This window comes from Cervus canadensis, chromosome 28 (genome assembly GCF_019320065.1).
Source record: "Cervus canadensis isolate Bull #8, Minnesota chromosome 28, ASM1932006v1, whole genome shotgun sequence".
Lineage (NCBI taxonomy): Eukaryota > Metazoa > Chordata > Mammalia > Artiodactyla > Cervidae > Cervus > Cervus canadensis.
Window position 1 is genome coordinate 1,842,331 of NC_057413.1, and position 18,060 is coordinate 1,860,390.

At 58.1% G+C, this 18,060-nt stretch overlaps 1 protein-coding gene and 1 long non-coding RNA gene across 3 annotated transcripts in view; both read right to left on the reverse strand.

Moving 5' to 3' along the window:
* SLC22A23 (solute carrier family 22 member 23) overlaps nt 1-18,060 on the reverse strand; it is a 127,517-nt gene that overhangs the window by 7,661 nt on the left and 101,796 nt on the right. Inside the window, exons 5-10 of one of the 2 annotated variants that reach the window (XM_043449759.1) lie at nt 7,999-8,126; nt 3,302-3,404; nt 2,865-3,097; nt 1,259-1,291; nt 1,117-1,140; nt 101-224 (exon numbers count right to left, since the gene is read on the reverse strand). In XM_043449759.1, the coding sequence (XP_043305694.1) occupies nt 101-224; nt 1,117-1,140; nt 1,259-1,291; nt 2,865-3,097; nt 3,302-3,404; nt 7,999-8,126 (645 nt within the window). The remainder of the gene's footprint in view (nt 1-100; nt 225-1,116; nt 1,141-1,258; nt 1,292-2,864; nt 3,098-3,301; nt 3,405-7,998; nt 8,127-18,060) is intronic. The other variant, XM_043449760.1, reaches the window with a different exon arrangement.
* On the reverse strand, nt 17,156-18,051 carry LOC122429449. Its single transcript, XR_006265982.1, has 3 exons — nt 17,670-18,051; nt 17,363-17,578; nt 17,156-17,326 (listed from the first exon to the last, which is right to left on the reverse strand). It is a non-coding gene; the product is annotated as an uncharacterized LOC122429449 (long non-coding RNA).

Here is an 18,060-nt window from a genome sequence, read left to right on the forward strand (position 1 = left end):
GCTGGTGGCTCACTCACCAGCAGCTTTGGCAGGCAGCGCCCACCCCAACCCCAGTGTCCTTGGGAGACCCCCACCCGCCCCGCGGACTGCCCGCACGCACCTGATGACCGTGGGTGTGATCTCTGCACAGAAGAACACGCTGAGGCTCCCCACTGCGTGGGAGGCGAACATGCCCACGATGGAGAAGGTGATGGAGAACTTGTCCTTGACGCTGTCGCTCATTCCTGGGGGAGAACCCGGGCGGTGAGGGGCTGGAGGGCGCAGGGGAGGGGGCAGGGGGAGGGGGCCTGATGGCGCTCTTCCCTCCTCCCCTCTGCCCGGGGTGAGGCGCAGACCCGGGAGACGAGCAGCCAGTCCAGGCGTGGGAGGTCAGAGCCCTCCTGGCAGGTTCCCCCGAGGCCCCGGGGGTTTGGAGCGCGGGGCCCAGGCTGACTCTGCCGGAAGCTGAGGACGGGAGCGACCGGCAGGGACAGAGGCTGGGGGGCTCCCTGGCCTCAGGCCTGACCAAGACGAGGGACAGGAGCCCCGAGCTTGATTTAGCGGAACAAAAGCTCAGATAACCCCGAGAGAGGACCGGGGGCCTGGAGGGAACGTGCCGGACCGAGTCAGGCATCTTGGCCGTGGCTCGGGGTCTGACCTCACACCTAGGCGGGGGCAGGCGCGGGGCGGCAGACAAGCTGCTGAGGGTCGGAAGCGGGGTGCGGCCCGTTCCCCGCGAGGCTGGTCGGGAGCCCAGGGGGCTCGGCTCTGTAGGCCGGGCTGGTGCGTGCGCGCAGCCGTGTCACGCGCATCCGTGGCTCGTGCGTGCGCGCAGCCGTGTTGCGTGCAGGGGCAGCGGTCCAGCAGTTCCCGCGGCCAGGGCGGCGGGCTTGCGGGGGTTCACATGCGGGGTGGGCGGCTTCCCCTGGCGGCGGTCAGCCAGACCTCCAAAGCTCCGGGGCCGCGTCCCCGAGGCCCTGCATCCCAGCAGGCGTGGCTGGGCCGGGCTACGCTGCCGGCTGCTGCCAGGGGAAGGGGCGAGGGCAACCTGCAAGCCGGACGCAAACGGGAGGGGGGCAGCCAGGCTTTCTAGAGGCGGGAGGGACAGAGGACAAGTGGATGCGTGTGGTGTCCAACCTACGGCCAACTTCAGCTGCAACTCTTGGGGCGAAAGGGGTGGGGGGAGAGAGGAAAGGGAAACCACAGGTCTGTGAGTCGCTCTGAAAACGCCCTTCAGGTGCAATAAAAAGACAGCGTCACCACACACTTCGGGGCTCACCTGAGTCTGGATGCTGGCTGTATTTCCCGATCACTGGGCCGTGGAACCGCAGTGGAGGGGGACGAAGGCGGGCAGAGAGGGGAGAAAGAGAGCAGGTCAGGGCGGCTGTTACGACCTCCTGTATCCAGGGGCAGCGGGGCGGCCTCTCTGCCCGCCTGCCAGGCTCAGGTGGGCAGCATGGTTGACACTGCCAGCGGCCAGAGAGCGGGAGAGCCCAGGGCCTCCGGGTGGGCGTTTCACCAAATGGAGCACCTCCTGTTCAGAAGGGAGGTCTGGGGCCCCTCTGGCTGTGGAGCCTGAGGGGGGTGCAGCTCTGAGAGGAGGGGTCCAGGCACAGCACCCGCACCCCCTCAAGCCAAAGGGTGACTTTCACTGTGTCCAGCGCCACTCAGGTCCCTGCAGCCTGTGCTGGGGCACCAGGCTCAGGTTAGACCAGACGGCATCATGTGCCTGTGAAGCCTGGTCCCCTGGGCACCCCAGCTCAGGGACCAAGGTGGCGGCTGTGAGCCTGGGCTGCCGCTTGCCTGCACGTCCCCCCAACCCAGGGGCACCGAGGAAGACTCCCCCAAGGGCAACTCGGGAGGCCCCAGCAGGGGACGGACCCCATGTGGCCACAGCTGAAAACAAGACCAGTCTCCCGGCAAGATGCTGAACGCATGCAAACTTGCCCAAGTCGGAAAACTGAGTCCAACACTGGCTGTTCTAGAATCCAGTTTGCACAACAAGGCTGAGGAAGTCCTCAGTCTTTTCTTTCTCTTTGTTCTGGACACGCGCTCCCCACCTGGACGTCACACAGACCTGGGATACTAGGAGGTGTTTGGCTTTCTTAGCAGCTCTGGCCTAACTCCCGACATCTCGGGAGGGAGGGGGCAGCCATCAGAGGCATCTGGTTGCCGCAGTGCCCGAGGCCGTCGTGGGGACGGTCCTGGGTGGAGGGGGCTCGGGTGCCCGGCTCCCACCTCGCTTCGGGTGATCAGACGCTCTGAGCCTCGTCCCGGCGTGGGAGCAGCTTCAGTTCACCAGAGCCGCACTGAGCTTGACTCTTAGAGCCGAACGAGCTACACAGATGGTCTAGCTTTTCTTTAAATGATTTTTAACGTTTACTTAGAAGTTCTCCGGCCCCAAGAGCAGCTAATAAACTCGGGAACACGTACTGAAAAGCAGTGTCCCAGGGCAAGGGTGTCACCGAGTGTTTATCTTTCCCTTGATGTCACACGAGAGAAAAGTCCTTCCTTCCTTCTCAGGTGATGATGGATCACAAAGGGGCCGTGTGGCCACCAGGGGGTCATGGCCGCCAGGACTGCAGAGGCCTCGGTGCCCGGGAGCCCCGGGAGGGCTGGGGTCAGAGCGGGAGGAGAAGAGACCCCATACCCTTGGGGCAGTGGGGAGGCTCAGGGTCAGGGCAGGAGAAGAGACCCCATACCCTTGGGTCAGGAGGGGAGACCCCACACCCTAGGGGCAGTGACCGCTGGTTCTAAGGGAAGCTCATCCTGCAGCCGCTCAGTGCAGGGGTTCTGGGAGAACAGCGGGGCCCCTGGCTATTGCCCCACCCCACCCCCGTGCCCCTGGTCCCGCCCGTCGCCCGCCCCCGGCCCGGCCCACTCACGGTTGAGCAGCCCGAGCTGCAGGAGCGAGGCCAGGGCGGTGAGGATCATGAACAGCAGCAGGCCGCCCCGGCGGCCCAGGACGCGCACCGCCAGGCACATGGCCAGGCAGGACGCCAGCGCGATGCCGGCCGCCGCGTAGTAGTCGGCGTAGAAGTCCTCGAGCAGCGGCACCTTCACCTCGTGGCCCATCATGCTGCGGGCGAAGCAGTGGTGGATCCCGAAGCCGGTCAGCCTGCGGGCACACAGCGCGTGGGCCCCGGGGTCCTGGGGGCGGGGCCGCCGCGCGGGGGTGCTCCCGGTGCGCCCCGTTTTCCCGAGGCTGGGGGTCCGTGTCCGTCAGCACGGTTCCCTCCAGACGCTCGGGCAGCTCCTCGGCTCACCGGCCCCGCGCCGCTCCTGGGCGCCCCGCCCGCCGCCGCCCGGCCCCCGCACTCACGAGTTCACACACAGCACCACGATGTTCTTCCACAGGTTCCGGGTCCCCACCACCTTCACGATGCAGACCTTCCTGGGCCTCCGGGACAGCTCCTTCTCCAGCTCTGCGGGGAACGGCTGGTGAGTCACACTGGCCGGCCGGCCGGCAGGGGGCCCCACCGACAGGCCGGGCGTCAACTGCGGCGTCAGGAGGAGAGCGGTTTCCGCTAAGGCGGGGGAGGGCCTGGCTCTCGGGGCAGAACACTGACTTTGCAGGTGCCTCAGGGGCTGCAGGGAACCGGGCCTTTTCCAGAGACAGCAGGATGCACGAAGCAGTCACCCGAGTGGGCTCTGTCTGCAGGCGCTGCTGGCGGGCGCTGAGGCCCTGGTTAGGCTCAGGCAGCGGTTCTCCTCCTTGCGGAGTCTGACTGGTCTGCATCTCCCTCTGCTTAAGGACTGGGAGACACACGCGCTGCCCTGGTCCCCAGACCACCCCTGTGGGCACAACAAACTGGGCAGGTACAGTGCCTGCATCTTAGAAAGAGAAGTGGCCAAATGGACCAGGAGATCCAACCAGTCCATCCTAAAGGAAATCAGTCCTAAATATTCATTGGAAGGACTGATGCTGAAGCTGAAACTCCAATACTTGGCTACCGGCTGTGAAGACCTGACTCATTGGAAAAGATCCTGATGCTGGGAAAGATGGAAGGCGGGAGAAGGGGACGACAGGATGAGATGGTTGGATGGCATCACCAACACGATGGACTTGAGTTTGAGCAAGCTCTGGGAGTTGGTGATGGACAGGGAAGCCTGGTGTGCGTCCATGGGGTCACAGAGTCTGACTCGACTGAGCGACTGAACAGCCACGACGACACCCTTTTCAGGGGCCAGAAAAGGAAAAGGAGACTTAAGCAAGCAGGACTGCTGAAGCTGGGGAAGTGAGTAAAGACTGAAAGTGCGCCGACCAGAGGCGGCTGGGGGCCTGAGGACTGGGCAGCCCTGGTGGGGTCCTGGGCAGCCCTCGGTGGGGATGTCGGGTCAGGGCTGCAGCTGGGCTGCCCGCAGAACAGCTGTGCGGTTTCCCAGTCATGACACAGTCAGGGGACGTGGGACGTTACAACCGGGAGACTGATGGGGAGGTTTCAGAATTCTGTCTCTGCAGCTTTACCATAAACTTGAGATGAATCCTAAACAAGTGCACTAAAAATAAAGCCTGTGGTGGGTGTGAAGGCCTGGGGGAAGCGGGGTTGTCTCTGGAGGGGCCTGGGAGTGGCAGCTCTCTCGGGAGACGGGGTCTTGGGGGCGTGTGCCCCTCCCGAACGTCCTAGGCCCACTCCGACCCCAGGACGCCCTGCCCCCTCCCTGCCATCCCACGGGAGAGGGTCACCACCTCACTAGTGACAGCTGGGGGGAAAAACAGGCTGCTTAACCACAAGGGCTTAGGAGGTTTTCTCTTTTAAAAATGGGGACTTCCCTGGTGACCCAGTGGTTAGGAATATGCCTTCCAACGCAGGGGACGTGGGTTCCATCCCTGGTTGAGGAACCAAGAGCCCACAGGCTACGGGGCAATGAAGCCGGCGTCCCACAGCTGCTGAAAACCTCACCCTGCATGGGAGACCCAGTGCAGCCAAAAAAGAAAAAAGTCCGGATCAGCACCACCAACTGGGGCCCGGAAGGGAGAAGGGGGACCGCGCCTACATCCGAGGGATCAGCCCCCTGAGTCTCCAGAACCTTCTTCCTTCTCACTGTTCAGGCCCAGGCCTGGTGGCCTGTGCCCCAGCGGGGACAGCTGGGCATCCACCCGTCCATCCACAGGTCCTCCTGACCTTTATCGTCCCCTCTGCAGAAACAGGCTCATGGGCGTTACAGACACACTTTCCCCACAGTCACGACACTAGAAGATTTTAAACAGCATGGAAATGTGCTCCGAACACATAACGCCGATCCAACGATACGGGTATCCTCGCTGTTGTAAAACTGCTCATGACCCTGCTATCACAGGTTCCACACTCGCTCACCGTGGAAACCTTCCAAGAAGAAAAACTAGACGTCCATTAGGACAGCTGTATAGATTTAAATTTTTTTTGTACTGTGGCCCAAACTGAATTCCTGATACTTTCTGGTATATGAAATAGAGGTTGTTAAGAAGCTGTAGCAATTGTAATTATGACCTGAGTTTTTTTTTTCTTTTTTAAGCATTAAACTCTGGAGCCCAAGTTGACTGTAGTCTGCAGAGGTAGCTGCGTTATTCTGGGTGGAATCCCATTGACCCATCGGGGCCGCTGGTGTCTTGCGTGTCCCTGGCCTGTCAACAACAACGCAGAACTTCCCAGGTCTGTTCTGGGAGGAAACCCAGCGGGGAGGCCCTCGGGATGGACACCAGAGGCCTTTCGGTCTCTCCAGAAATCTCGGGGCTCCCTGAGGTCCTCACGTGGGGGAACAGGAGGGACAAGGGGCATGAAGAACAGGCTCTGAGCACCCTCGAGTTGACGGGGAGACGCCTCCCCTCTCCCCGCGCCTCTTCCAACCTCTTGGAGCCAGACTTGAGATTCCAAGACGAAGGCTAAGTCGGGCCTCTGGGGCTCCAGGCCTCCCCTGCTCCGCCCGCACCCCCTCTCTGCCCTGCTCCCCGCGAGGGCCACCGGGGAGCCGGCCCTGGCCGGGCAGGTGACAGCTGTCCTCACCTGGGGGGCGAGGGGCCTGACGGAACCCCAGCTCTCACCCTCGGGCTGAGGCTTCCCGTCTGATGAAGGGACGGATTAACGGCCAGACAGAAGTCGTGGGGCTGCCTGGCCCCCGGGTGCAGCCGCCTCCCTGGCCCTGGGCTCGGCTGACTCAGACCATCCTGGCTTCTCCCCAGCCAGCGCGGGGACTCCTTCCTGGGCCTGGGGGACCCCCGCTGACCCCTGAGGTGGCCTCTCGGCCCGCGAGGCTCCAGCCAGCCCGAGGACCCCACAGGAGCAGGAAGCTTATACAGAGGGTCAGAGGCGGGTCGCTGGGGGCAAGGAGGGGGCCTGACACGGGGACCTGCTCCTCACCCGGGGCCCAGGACAGACGGACAAGACAGAGCGAGCCACACGGGGCCGGGTCTACGCTCTGTTACCGAGCAGGGCTCAGGCAAAGCCCCCTGGCCTGATGTGGGGACCCTCGAACCTCAGAGCCTCACCGGAACGACCTGGGCCAGGACGCTCCCCTCAGCGTCAGGCTGCCCAGAGAGGGTCTGATGCAGGGGGACAGGACTGCCCTGACCCGGCTCACGCGGAGGAGGCCAGGGGGCTCCTTCCAAGGAGGGAACGCTGGGGGTGGGGAGCCCTGCCCCAGCCCCAGCCTCTTGGGGCCCCTTCCCCAGAGGTAGAGGGGGACGATCTGATTGACAGAACAGGTTCTGAGTGGGGTCAAACGCGCGAAGAGCGGCTCAGCCCCGCCTGGCGGGGGTGGAGTCAGGGCTGGAGAGAAGCCGGGAGGGGCCTGGATTAGATGCCGGGGAGGAGCGTCCACCCAGGCAGTGCAGGGCGCGGGTCTGGAGCTCGGACAGCCGCCGTCCCCTGACTTTGCCTGGGTGCCGCCGCGGAGGGAGACCCAGTGGCGGGGACAACCGCGTGCCCCGGGGTCCTGGGCTGAACCCAGCACCACCAACTCCCGGGCAGGGAATCGGGAAAAGACTGAGCACCGCCTTCCAAAAACAGGAGGGAAATGAATCCGTGCAATGAGGATGCAGACAACAAGCTCCTCCCAGACGGGTTCTAACCCGGAAGCAGCAGAGGAGGCGACGTAAGTGGGGAAACGCCAGAAACAAGGCACTTTGACTTAAGAGCGCTGACGTGCTAATGGCTGGGCTTGGGCAAGACTGGGGAGGAGGGCCGGACCGTCCGCAAGTAGCAGACGCGGCCCTCCGCCCCGCCAACCCGCCGGGCCTGCGTCCACCCCCCTCTCCTGTGGCAGCACCGAAGCCGCTGCCGCTGGGCTTGCAGGGCCCACGTCCCAGGGCTACTGCTCACTAGCTGTGTGACCCCCGGCAAGACGCTCAACCTCTCTGTGCCTCGGCCCCCTCACCTGCGAACAGGCAGTCACAGCACCCTGTACAGAGCTGCTGTGGAAAGTCTCAGCACGCCCGCTCACTTCTAGGGCTTGCTGAACACACAGCGTTCAGGGTTCGTTCCAAGATCTACTGGACCAGAGCTCGGGCTGCCTGCCGGGAGGGGCCCAGGAGTCTGGGCTCCAACACCTCCTGGTGACGCCACGCGTCTGGTCCAGCCTGTGCTGACAGTCCTGATAAATTCTACGGTCTGAACTTTCCTGCTTCTTCCGACGCCCAGTCAATAGGTCCTAACAGATACAGGAAACGGGGTAGCTGCCTGAAGGTCCTGCTTGGGAGAGGTGGCTCGGGGACCAGGGCCACCCCTAGGCCAGCGTCTGCTGGCACCACACCCTGCAGGCAGGCAGGCAAGGCTGAGTGCCAGGCGCCGGCTAAGCCTCGCGTTTCCCCCGAGGAGCAGGGGCACGGAAGGTCACGCCTCCCTCCAGACTTGGACCCGATCACGTTCCTCGTTGAGCTGGGGACTGACCATCACAGGAAGTGAGACCGCTGGGTGGGGCCACTGCCTGGCAGAGTGGGGCCCATGCAGGGCGTGTTGTGGGGTGACTCCCTGTCCTGGAGGGGTGGCTGGCGGGTCCCCCACGCCTGGTGGGGCCTCGGGGCTGAAGGGAAGACATGCTTACCGGGCATCACGCCTTTGATGTCACTCTCGGGACTCATGCGGTTCTTCTGCGTGAAGTGCAGGATCAGCTTCTTTGCCGACTCAAACTGGTGGGTGGCCATGAGCCACCGAAGGGACTCGGGGAAGATCCTGCAGAGAGACGGGGGGAGCGGGTGAGGGTCTTTGCATCGTGTGGGGTGAGGAGACGCTCTGTCGGGGGCTGGGAGTGTCCAGGCAGGTCCGTCTGGGTTTCTGTCCGTGAGCTGGGGAGGCCAGTGGGTGCTCAGGACTCGGGTAGTGCCGCCGGCCAAAAGAAGACTGTGGCCCTGGATGTTCGTAGTTTTCTTTAGAAAGTGTAAACGTTGCAATTTTTAAAATATGGCAGAAAGGAGCATCCTCCTCCCAGCTGTGTCAAGAAACCCATGTAGGCTGTTGAGCACAACGCTGTGCCTCTAAAGCCCGTTCTGGCAACTTGCGGACGGGCTGCTTTCATGATTGTTTGTCTCAAAACCGGGGCTTCCCTGGTGGCTCAGACGGTAAAGAATGCAGGAGACGGGTTTGCTCCCTGGGTCGGGAAGATCCCCTGGAGGAGGAAATGGCCACCCACTCCAGCATTCTTGCCTGGGAAATCCTATGGACAGATCTGTTTCAAAAAACAAATGTTCACAGAATGGTTTTAAGTTTTAAAAAATGCCCCCATCCTAGCAACCTGACAGGCACTTTCCCGGGCCTCCCCCGCAGAACTGTTTTCACCTTGCTGCTAATGCCCGGAACTGCTCCCTGAGAGGATGGTTTTCAAGGGTTATTGGCAACAGACTCCTTGCTGGTTACTGTTTAGGATGAAATCTGATGAGGATTCCCAGTGGGAAGAAAAAACCTCCCAAAGTCGTGTCTTATTCTCAGTGCATTTTGTAACTTTACATTTATAACGACATTTGCAAGTCGGCCGAAGAGAACAACGTGCCTGTGTGGAGCAGGGGTCAGCATGCTTTTTCTGTAAAAGCCCAAACAGCCAATATTTTAGACTTTGCCTGCGGGCCGCGAGGTCTCTTCATAAACCAGCCACTGCCCCTTCCTTAGGGGCAGGCTGTGTCCCCAGGACTTGACTCTGAGGCTGGCGGCGCCCCTGGGTGGGGGACGCCGAAGCTGGGAGTCGGGGCTGGGGACGACAGCACAGCCCCTGCGGCCCATGCTCCGGGTGTCCCCGTGTCCCCTGTCACTTGCAGCGTGTCCAGGAAGCGTGACCAATGCTGATAAGCAGTTATCTTTGCTGCTGCCTGGCACCTGCCCTGCCAGCTCTGGGGAGACTCCAGTTAGAGTCAGCCAGAAGCCAGAAAAGCTGACTCTGACAGAGTCACATCACTCATGATGCAACAGCTGTCATCCCCTTGCTTGTTTGAACAAAAATCAAGTTTCTAAATGTTCATGATGTATTCTGCAGGAAGAGCTGACATCAGCGGTACATTGGGTACACTGGGCTGCTCTGTGAGTGTTAATCTGAGCTGGGCGACCTGGGTTGTCACCAAGAGTCAAAGAGCCCCCCTCCCAGCAGGCTGCAGGAGGGTCCTCCCCAGGAAGGCATGGTCCGAGCCAGAAGCTGGGCTCGGGGAGCCCCATGTCTTTTCCCCTGGGAGCCCCCCAGAAAGCTGATAAAACACAGGTTCCAAACTGGAGGTACAGGTTTTTTTTAAAAATAATAAAAGTTAATGTTTTACTGGCTTTTACTTTTTACAAATTAACTTTGAATAATGTATGTCCAGCAAACAGAAACACTCAGAATCATATTACATAGACATTAACATCTTGCCATATTTTATCAGAGCTTTTCTTTGTAATGAAATAGCCTGATACAAATGCCCACTCTTATAGCTCTCAATACTCTTTCCCATCCATCTTTCTGATTTATTTGAGTTTAGCGTCACGTTCTTATTTCTTGAGAGAGACACATAGATCATTAACTTTAATTCTTCTTTTCTAATATGTGCATTTTGGACTTCAAAATTCCACCTACCATTTTAGCTACACTTTACAACTTTTGATAAGGAGTTCTTGCTGAGATTTGATTCTAAATATTTTGTGACTCTCTCAGGATTTTTCCTTACCTATGACAAACCTTGTATATATTTTACAAATGCAAATGTTACATATATATGTATATATAAACATGTGCATATTACATATATATACACATTTACAAACACATAGGGTTTGAGAGGAGGGTAGTGGTAGAGCTGCAGTCTTGTTACATTGATTCTTAATTTTTTAAAATCACTTTGAGAAAACAGTCTGTGTTCCTGCAAGCTGGCACAACCAGAACCAAGAGGAGAGATGAGGAGAGGAGAGAGGCAGGGCCCAGGAAGGGGGGCCCCTGAGGTTATGGGGGAGCAGCGGCCCTCGGACCAGAGTGAACCCAAGTAAGAAACTGCTCTCCCAGGAGACCTGGGCACAGGTGACAGGCAGACTGTTAGCCACATGACCCGTCTCCAGGGGCAGACAATATTGCAAACCACACCCCCACGACTGGTGGCAGACAGCACTGCAAACCACCTCCCCACGACTGGGTCTACACTCACTAGGCCTGCTGCCACACGTTTCCCATGAGTTTAAGCCTTTCAAGCTTGTTATGTAGAAGTAACATTCTCCCTACTGCACAGATGGGAAGACTCAGGTGAACAAAGTTCAGGGACATCGTCCAGATTCCAGGGGGTAAAAGGCAGAGCTGAATCAGAGCCCAGGCACCCCGACCCAGGACCCGTGACCAGAACCTCGGGGGTCACAGCAAAGACGCCCAGCCCGAGTGTGGGGACGGTGCTCCGATGATGGGGGATGGGAGGCAGACACTGGTCCAGCGACGCCCCCTTGGGCCCTCCAGATGCCGCAGTGCCCACCCCCTCCCGGGTGTTTTAATCTGCTGTGGTCATAAAGCTGAGCTGTCGCTGGTGAGAAAGCCCAGGACGGCCGCTCCAACCTGGGTGATGTGCGGTGCGGCCACATTATGGGAACTTAATGAAATGTCTCCCGACAAGTACATAATGTAATAACACCATGGAAATTAAAAAGCCGGCCAGTGGCCCAGGGTCTGGCAGGAATGTAGCTGAGCCTCAGGAATATCCATCATTTTCAACAGAAATTTAAGAGCGTAGTGGGCGGCTGGAGCCCACGTCTGCTGCGGGACTCACACGTGGGGCCAGTGCTAAAACGGCAACCACTCCAGCGTTCCTGCCTGGAGGGCCCCACGGACAGAGGACGGGTGGCTACAGTCCGTGGGGCCGCAGAAGAGTCAGACGGGACTGAGCCCCCAGACAAGACGGGCAGCAAGTCAGACTCGCACTCATGGTCTGTGCTGCGTCCCCATCACCTGAAAAATCCCTCAGAAATTAAAACCTGACACTGTGATCCTTTCGTAATACCATGACGCTGGCATTTTCTCCTTAACGTTTCACAATAAGGCCAAGTACTGCTTCTGTCCCACTGGACACCACGCACATTGCCTTCCTGCTCAGCCACGTGACACCTGGTCCTGGCAAGGGTCTGCATCTAAAGCTCGTCTCTCCTCAAATCGCTGAACTGGAACATTTACTCACAAAGAAAGTATGGACGTAAGGCTGATTGCTGACACTCTGTAAAATTACCTCCCTCCTCGAGTTGTTCTGTCTGTGACTCCGAGGCACTTAGTTTTGGGTGACAGGCCTGCTGACAGCGACGTCACCACACTCTGGGGGAAACGTGACCTGAACACGATCAACCGGCCACAGGGAGGAACATGTAAGCCAGTGAGGATGGAGGGGCAGAGCCGTGAAAGGCTTTGAGGATGGAGTTTCCCTGAACGTGGCTGAGAAAAGGGTCGTAGATGGTTGTTCTAAGGGTGCTTTGATTTAGAGAGGTGATTCTAGCTCTGGAGTATCACCAAGCATCACACGTATGACATTCTGAAAACGCTCTCAAAATGGAAAAAAAAAATCAAAGACTAGAATTGAATTAAACACCAGTTGGAAGGATATTCTAAGTCTTTGAGTCAAAGCTCTTATAAAAATATACACTTGGTTCCAGTAGATAAGCTTTCACCTGAATTTTTTTTAAACTTTCGTTCTGTTTGGCATTGAAAAAATTAGGTAAGGAGGCTCAAGTCAGGGCAGAGCAAATGGATATGAATTAGCTCTTTTTAAAAAAAAAAAGTTAAGTTCATGATTTCAGCTAAATTTAGTAAATTAGGGAGAAGGGACAAGTACAAAATTAAAGAAAATTTGGCTCTCAGGATGGTTAAGCCCCAAAGTCTCCCTAAGGCAAATGAACCCTTCCTGTAAATTTCTGTAGCACAAGGAATTCTTTCATAATTAAATTGCATCCCGCGAGCTGATAGGTTACAAAAATTTGGAACGCAGCACCTTTATTGGTTTGCAACATGATGGACACCTAAGCTCCAGAATTCCTTCACTTCGGCAAAATTGTGGGGGGGATTTATCAGGAGGTGCAGGCTCACAGACCAGTTTTGTGACCTTGGGCAAAGTCACCTCGCCCCCGGCCTGTTTCCCCATCTGTGGAATGGGGTGGGGTGTGTCATGACACCAAGGCTCCCCCGGCCCCAACATTCTAATGTATTTCAAGGGGGCTCGTGGCGACTGTTGCCTCTTTCTGAAAGTTAAAAAAGGTGCTGCTCACACAGTGCAGGGAACCCATGCTCCAATGCTGCTTTAGGTTCCGCCAGGACTGGTGGAGTCAGTCCCTAAGACGCCTTCGCAGCTGGCTTTTTAAAGGTTCGGCAGCTCTGAATGGACCGCAGCGTGGAACGGCTGGGATACATTTAAAATGTTCCTCAGTTCCCGCTCGAGACAGGGGTTACTTGGAATTCATCTGGGCTCATTTCCTCCACTTCCTTGGACTCCCTTCTTTCAGCTCCTTTTACCAATTGATTCACGGGAGAGGTGATCAGGCTGCAGAAAGCGATAGGACACGTGGGCATTCAAATGTAATATTGTAGGGGAATTAATCTGGAATTTTTGCCAACGATAAAAATAAAATGTGATGCTGAGAAACGACCTGAGGAGGTGAGCGGGCAGAAGCAGCAGAGCCTCCGTGCGCTTCTTTTTCTAACTGGAATTCCATCGGCTCCTCTGAACCAGCCGCCTGTTACAGGGAGCTTCTCGGACCCCCGGGGAGCAGCCCCTCATGCCCCCCGCTCCGGCCTGTGGCTGCAGTCTCGAACCCCTTGGGATGATCATCGAGGCCACAAATGGAACCCTGATGTTTCGCCGTGACCTCAGACCCAGCTCTGGGAGGCGGCCCGTTGTGTCACACCTCGGCCGACCCCAAAGAGCAGCCAGAAGGACCGGTGAGGCCTCCCGTCTCCTGCCAGGACTGCCCCCTCGTGTGGGGCTGTTGTGGGCTTTGCCAGAGGGCCTTCAGTGACCGATGGAGGCTGGGACCCGGCCACTCTGTCCTTCCGGGGACTCTTGCCAGTTGCCAGTCGGGCAGGCACTTAGCAGTTCTCCCTGCACACCTGTCACCAGGCCACTTCCCTAATTTCTGCCGCCACCAACAGCTCCACCCTGCCACTCCCACGACACCCATGTGCACACGACACACAACACACACACATACCTGCATACAACACACACGTGTGCATGCACACGGCCTGAGCGCGGCCTGGCCTCCAGGCTCCGAGATTCTCAAGCTGGTCTTAAGCGACCCCTGGCTTCCCCGCGGTGGGCAGGGTATCGGGGCGGAATACTGGAGCAGAGGCCAGGCCCTGGGCCGCGGTGTGGCTCTGGGGTCAGACCCTGCGGCGGTGCCTCGCTTCGGACTGGCAGCTTCTCTCCACATCTACTTGGAAACGTTTCAGTTGACTGCAGGGCTTCCTATTATTTTACATAATCTCTGCCTACTCAGAAGGCAAAAATGGGGCTGCCTCTAGCCTGAGGGCTCCTGAAAATTCCACCCATCAGCAAATCCCCCAAACCCCAATTTAGAGAGCATTCTGATCTGTTCATCAGGTGCTTACGACTGACATCGGGCTACCGCTTTTGTTTCTCTGTTCACCTTTGTCAATATTACCTAACCTTCCCCATCCCGACAATTTACAGACAACCAGGATTTTGTGGGACTTCCCTGGTGGCTCAGATGGTAAAGAATCTGCCTGCAACGTGGGAGACCTGGGTTCGATCTCTGGATTGGGAAGATTCCCTGGAGAAAGGAACAGCTGCCTACTCCAGTATTCTGACCTGGAGAATTCCATGGACTGTATAGTCCATGGGGTAGCAAAGAGTCAGACACGACAGAGTGACTTTCACACACATACATAGGATTTGATGGGTCTCCCAGGTGGCACAGTGGTAAAGAATCCACCTGCCAATAATGCAGGAGATGCAAGAGATGCAGTGGGTTCAGTCCCTGGGCCAGGATGATTTCCTTGAGAAGGAAATGGCAACCCACTCCAGTGTTCTTGCCTGGGAAATCCCATGGACAGAGGAGCTTGGGGGGCTACAGTCCATGGGGTCAAAAGAGTCAGACATGGCTGAGCACACACATAGGATATGACTAAAACATTTTTTGTTGTTGTTGCAAGTTTCCTGAAACTCTCCTTAAATTAACTATCTGACAACCTGTACAAATAATCACTGCAGAGTCAATCAAGCTCCCAGAGGCGACGGGTCTTTTATGACTCACTTCTTCCACTTTCCTGGGAGGAAAACGTTGTCCTGTGGGGCTTGACCTCCGGGGACGCTGTAGCTGAACTGGGTTTCTGTCCTGGCGCACAGGGCGTCCTGAGGCCCTTGTTTTACGTCTGCATAGTGTTATTTTGACCCCCTGTTGTAAAGAATCTGCCTGCAGTGCAGGAGACCAGGGTTCTATTCCTGGGTTGGGAAGATCCTCTGGAGAAGGGAATGACAATCCACTCCAGTATTCCTGCCTGGAGAATCCCATGGACAGAGAAGTCTGGTGGGCGACAGTCCATGGGGGTCACGAAGAGTCAGACACGACTGAGCAACTAACACACAGACACACAATCACACTGGAATAAACTTTCTCTTGATGCAGGAAGGTGTTCTGTCCCCCTGGTGTGAGTGGGCAAGACGAACAAATGCTGGGATGCTCACGTACGGTCCTCACGCCGGCTCGGGAGTCACTTCGGGCCTTGACCTCAGCCGACAGACCAGAGCTGGGCCAATCGCTCTCTGCCTCAGTTTCTCCATCTGCCCTGGAACCTCCTCCGGAGGGTCTGAGTCATAGAAAGTGCCGGGCAGCATCTGACTCAGAGCAGACCCTCAAGAAATGTTAAAAATCAGTATTATTCTGGTCAGAATAGTTCCGACGGTATTTAAAAGAGCCAAATAATATTTAGGAGCGCTTATCTATTGGAATTGTTAATAATTTTTTTCGGGATATTTATCTAACATGAGGCCCTTCAAATGTTTTACAACGGTTGTTTCTTGAAATTTTTAAAAATTAAGATTGCTTTTAGCACATACCATGTGCCCAAGGGGTTTAAGTGCTTCTCCTCCCGCAGCGAGTCCCCAGGCCAACCTGCTTGGATGGCCGTGGTGTCAAGGTTCATCTTCCCTCTGAGGAATGGACAGACTGCTTGTTCTCGCTGCTTCCAGGGCGGGGAGAGCCTCCTCTCAGGCCTCCATGTTCCCGCGGGGTTGACTCCCTTCCTGCTCTCTGGACGCGTCCCGCGGTCTCGCTGACTGCGCAGTGCTCAGTCGATGATCCCGTACCTTCACGCGTCTTGAACCTTCTCAAGGCAGCTCACGGCACGTGTCCATCAGGCGAGTCTCGGGGAGACCCCGCTCGACGCAGGGGCTTGGCTGGGAGCCTGGGGGTTGTGAACGGAGACCACGCCCAGGTTTCCTGCGGGGTGAGGGCCACACGGGTGCCAGGGCAGGTGAGCAAGGTGGGACCTTGCCGTCCCAGCAGCTGCCACCAGGGGCCACAGCTGGAGACTCCCAGATGTGCCTGCGTGTGGGGGTACGTTCTCACAGCGCAGATAAAATCGCTGGATTCGGTGCTGAGGCTTTTGTGTCTTCTATCGGTTCCAGGAATGCCTACAACTTCCGCCATCTGAGATGACCCACAGGGACTGTGCTGGGCAGCAGGTCCCGCGTGGCATCTTGCAGACCCTCATGGATGGCACCTGCTTCACGCCCGGCAGAACCAAGAACCCCTTCCTGCAAGAAGGGTGTGCTGTCCTCAGCCGACACGTGTCCCCTTTCACACCTTGTCAGCATCTTCGTTGGACCAGGCCCCTCGTCCTGTGAGCGGACGGCTGGGTGCTCCTTCTCACGGGGCAGCCCGGCGTGCAGCAGCCCCCGGGACTCGAGCCGACAGCCTCCCTGGAAGGCTTCCTGAACCACCCTTGGACATCCGGACCCAGGCGGTCTGGGGTGAGGCCCCGTGGTGGTGCTGGCCCAGCCTGCCCTCTGAGAACCACTGACGCTCGAAAACCAGCTTTTAATGGCTCTCTATACTTGTGAGTGTTTTTGCAGAAGCTTTTTGATGCCCTGGTCTCTCCAGCTAAAACCAGGGATAATCCCACTAACCACCATCTTGGACCTAATCCGAGAATATCAGGTTAACACAGCCTTGCATACAGGAGCCTAGGACTGATCTCGGGAAAAGCGCTTCCTGAAAATTTGAAGACACGTTCAAGTCGCCACACCTGATGGTGCACCTTCCTCGCGGGAGGCACCTGAGGCTCCCCTCCACGACAAGCTGCTTTTCCACGCGGCGGGAGTGTGTGTGTGTGCATACAGTGGCGTGCTCCCTGAAGAAGCCTGGGTGCGCTGTCTCACCAGCGGCCTCGCCGGGGACCTTGCTGAATTGCTGCGCTAGTGGTAAAGAATCCGCCTGCCAATGCAGGAGATGCAAGAGACTCGGGTTTGACCTCTGGGTGGAGAAGATCCCCTGGGGAAGGAAATGGCAGCCCACTCCAGTATTCTTGCCTGGAAACTCCCATGGACACAGGAGCCTGGCGGGCTACAGTCCAGGGGTCGTGCAGAGTCAGACACAACTGAGCGATGGACACACACACAGCACCCCCAGCGCACCCCGGGCAGACGTGCGCACGCTCCTGCTCACAAACCACCCCGGGGGCTTGGCTCCTGCAGAGATGCTCTTCAGGGGGCGACAGCGAGCAGCGACATTTGGGGAGCATGACGGAGCATCTCCACCATCTCTGGGAACCCTTCCTCCTGGATCTCCCCCCAGCCCTGCGGTCAGATGCCGCGCAGCCGGCCATCGCTAGCACCTCCGCAGCCCCGGTCACTCTCTGCAGGGAGACCCCCCGGGGCCAGCCAAGGCCGTGTCTCTGTGCACACCCTCCTGGTCGTGCACACCCTCCTGGTCGTGCACACCTTCCTGACCGCGCACACCTTCCCGGCTGTGCACACCTTCCCGGTCGCGCACACCCTCCTGGTCGTGCACACCTTCCTGACCGCGCACACCTTCCCGGCTGTGCACACCTTCCCGGTCGCGCACACTCTCCTGGTCGTGCACACCTTCCTGACCGCGCACACCCTCCTGGTCGTGCACACCTTCCTGACCGCGCACACCTTCCCGGCTGTGCACACCTTCCCGGTCGCGCACACCTTCCCCGTCGCGCACACCTTCCCGGTCGTGCACACCCTCCTGGTCGTGCACACCTTCCTGACCGCGCACCACCTTCCTGGTAGTGTACACCTTCCCGATCGCGCACACCTTCCCGATCGTGCACACCTTCCTGATCGTGCACACCTTCCTGGTCCTGCACCCCGCACTCTCCCCGATGAGCTCAGTGAGCGCACACCTGGACCCCCAAATACAGCCGCCCCCCGGAGCACGCTCAGCCCTCAGACCCTCTCACACGACCTGCACACCCAGAGGCTGCAGCCCTGCCCGCCGCACAGAGCCAGCTTCCGCCCAGCTCTCCTCGTCTGCCGGGAACACGTCTCCGCCCAGAACCTGGTCCGATCTCCTCTTTCTGATCACTTAATCTCAGCAAGGCTCATTTCCTCAGAGAGGCTACCCTGAGTTCCTTCTTCCTGTGGCTTTGACCCACTTCTCCTCGTGCTGCTTATTGGGCAGCGCATCACTGGCTCGTTTACTGCTT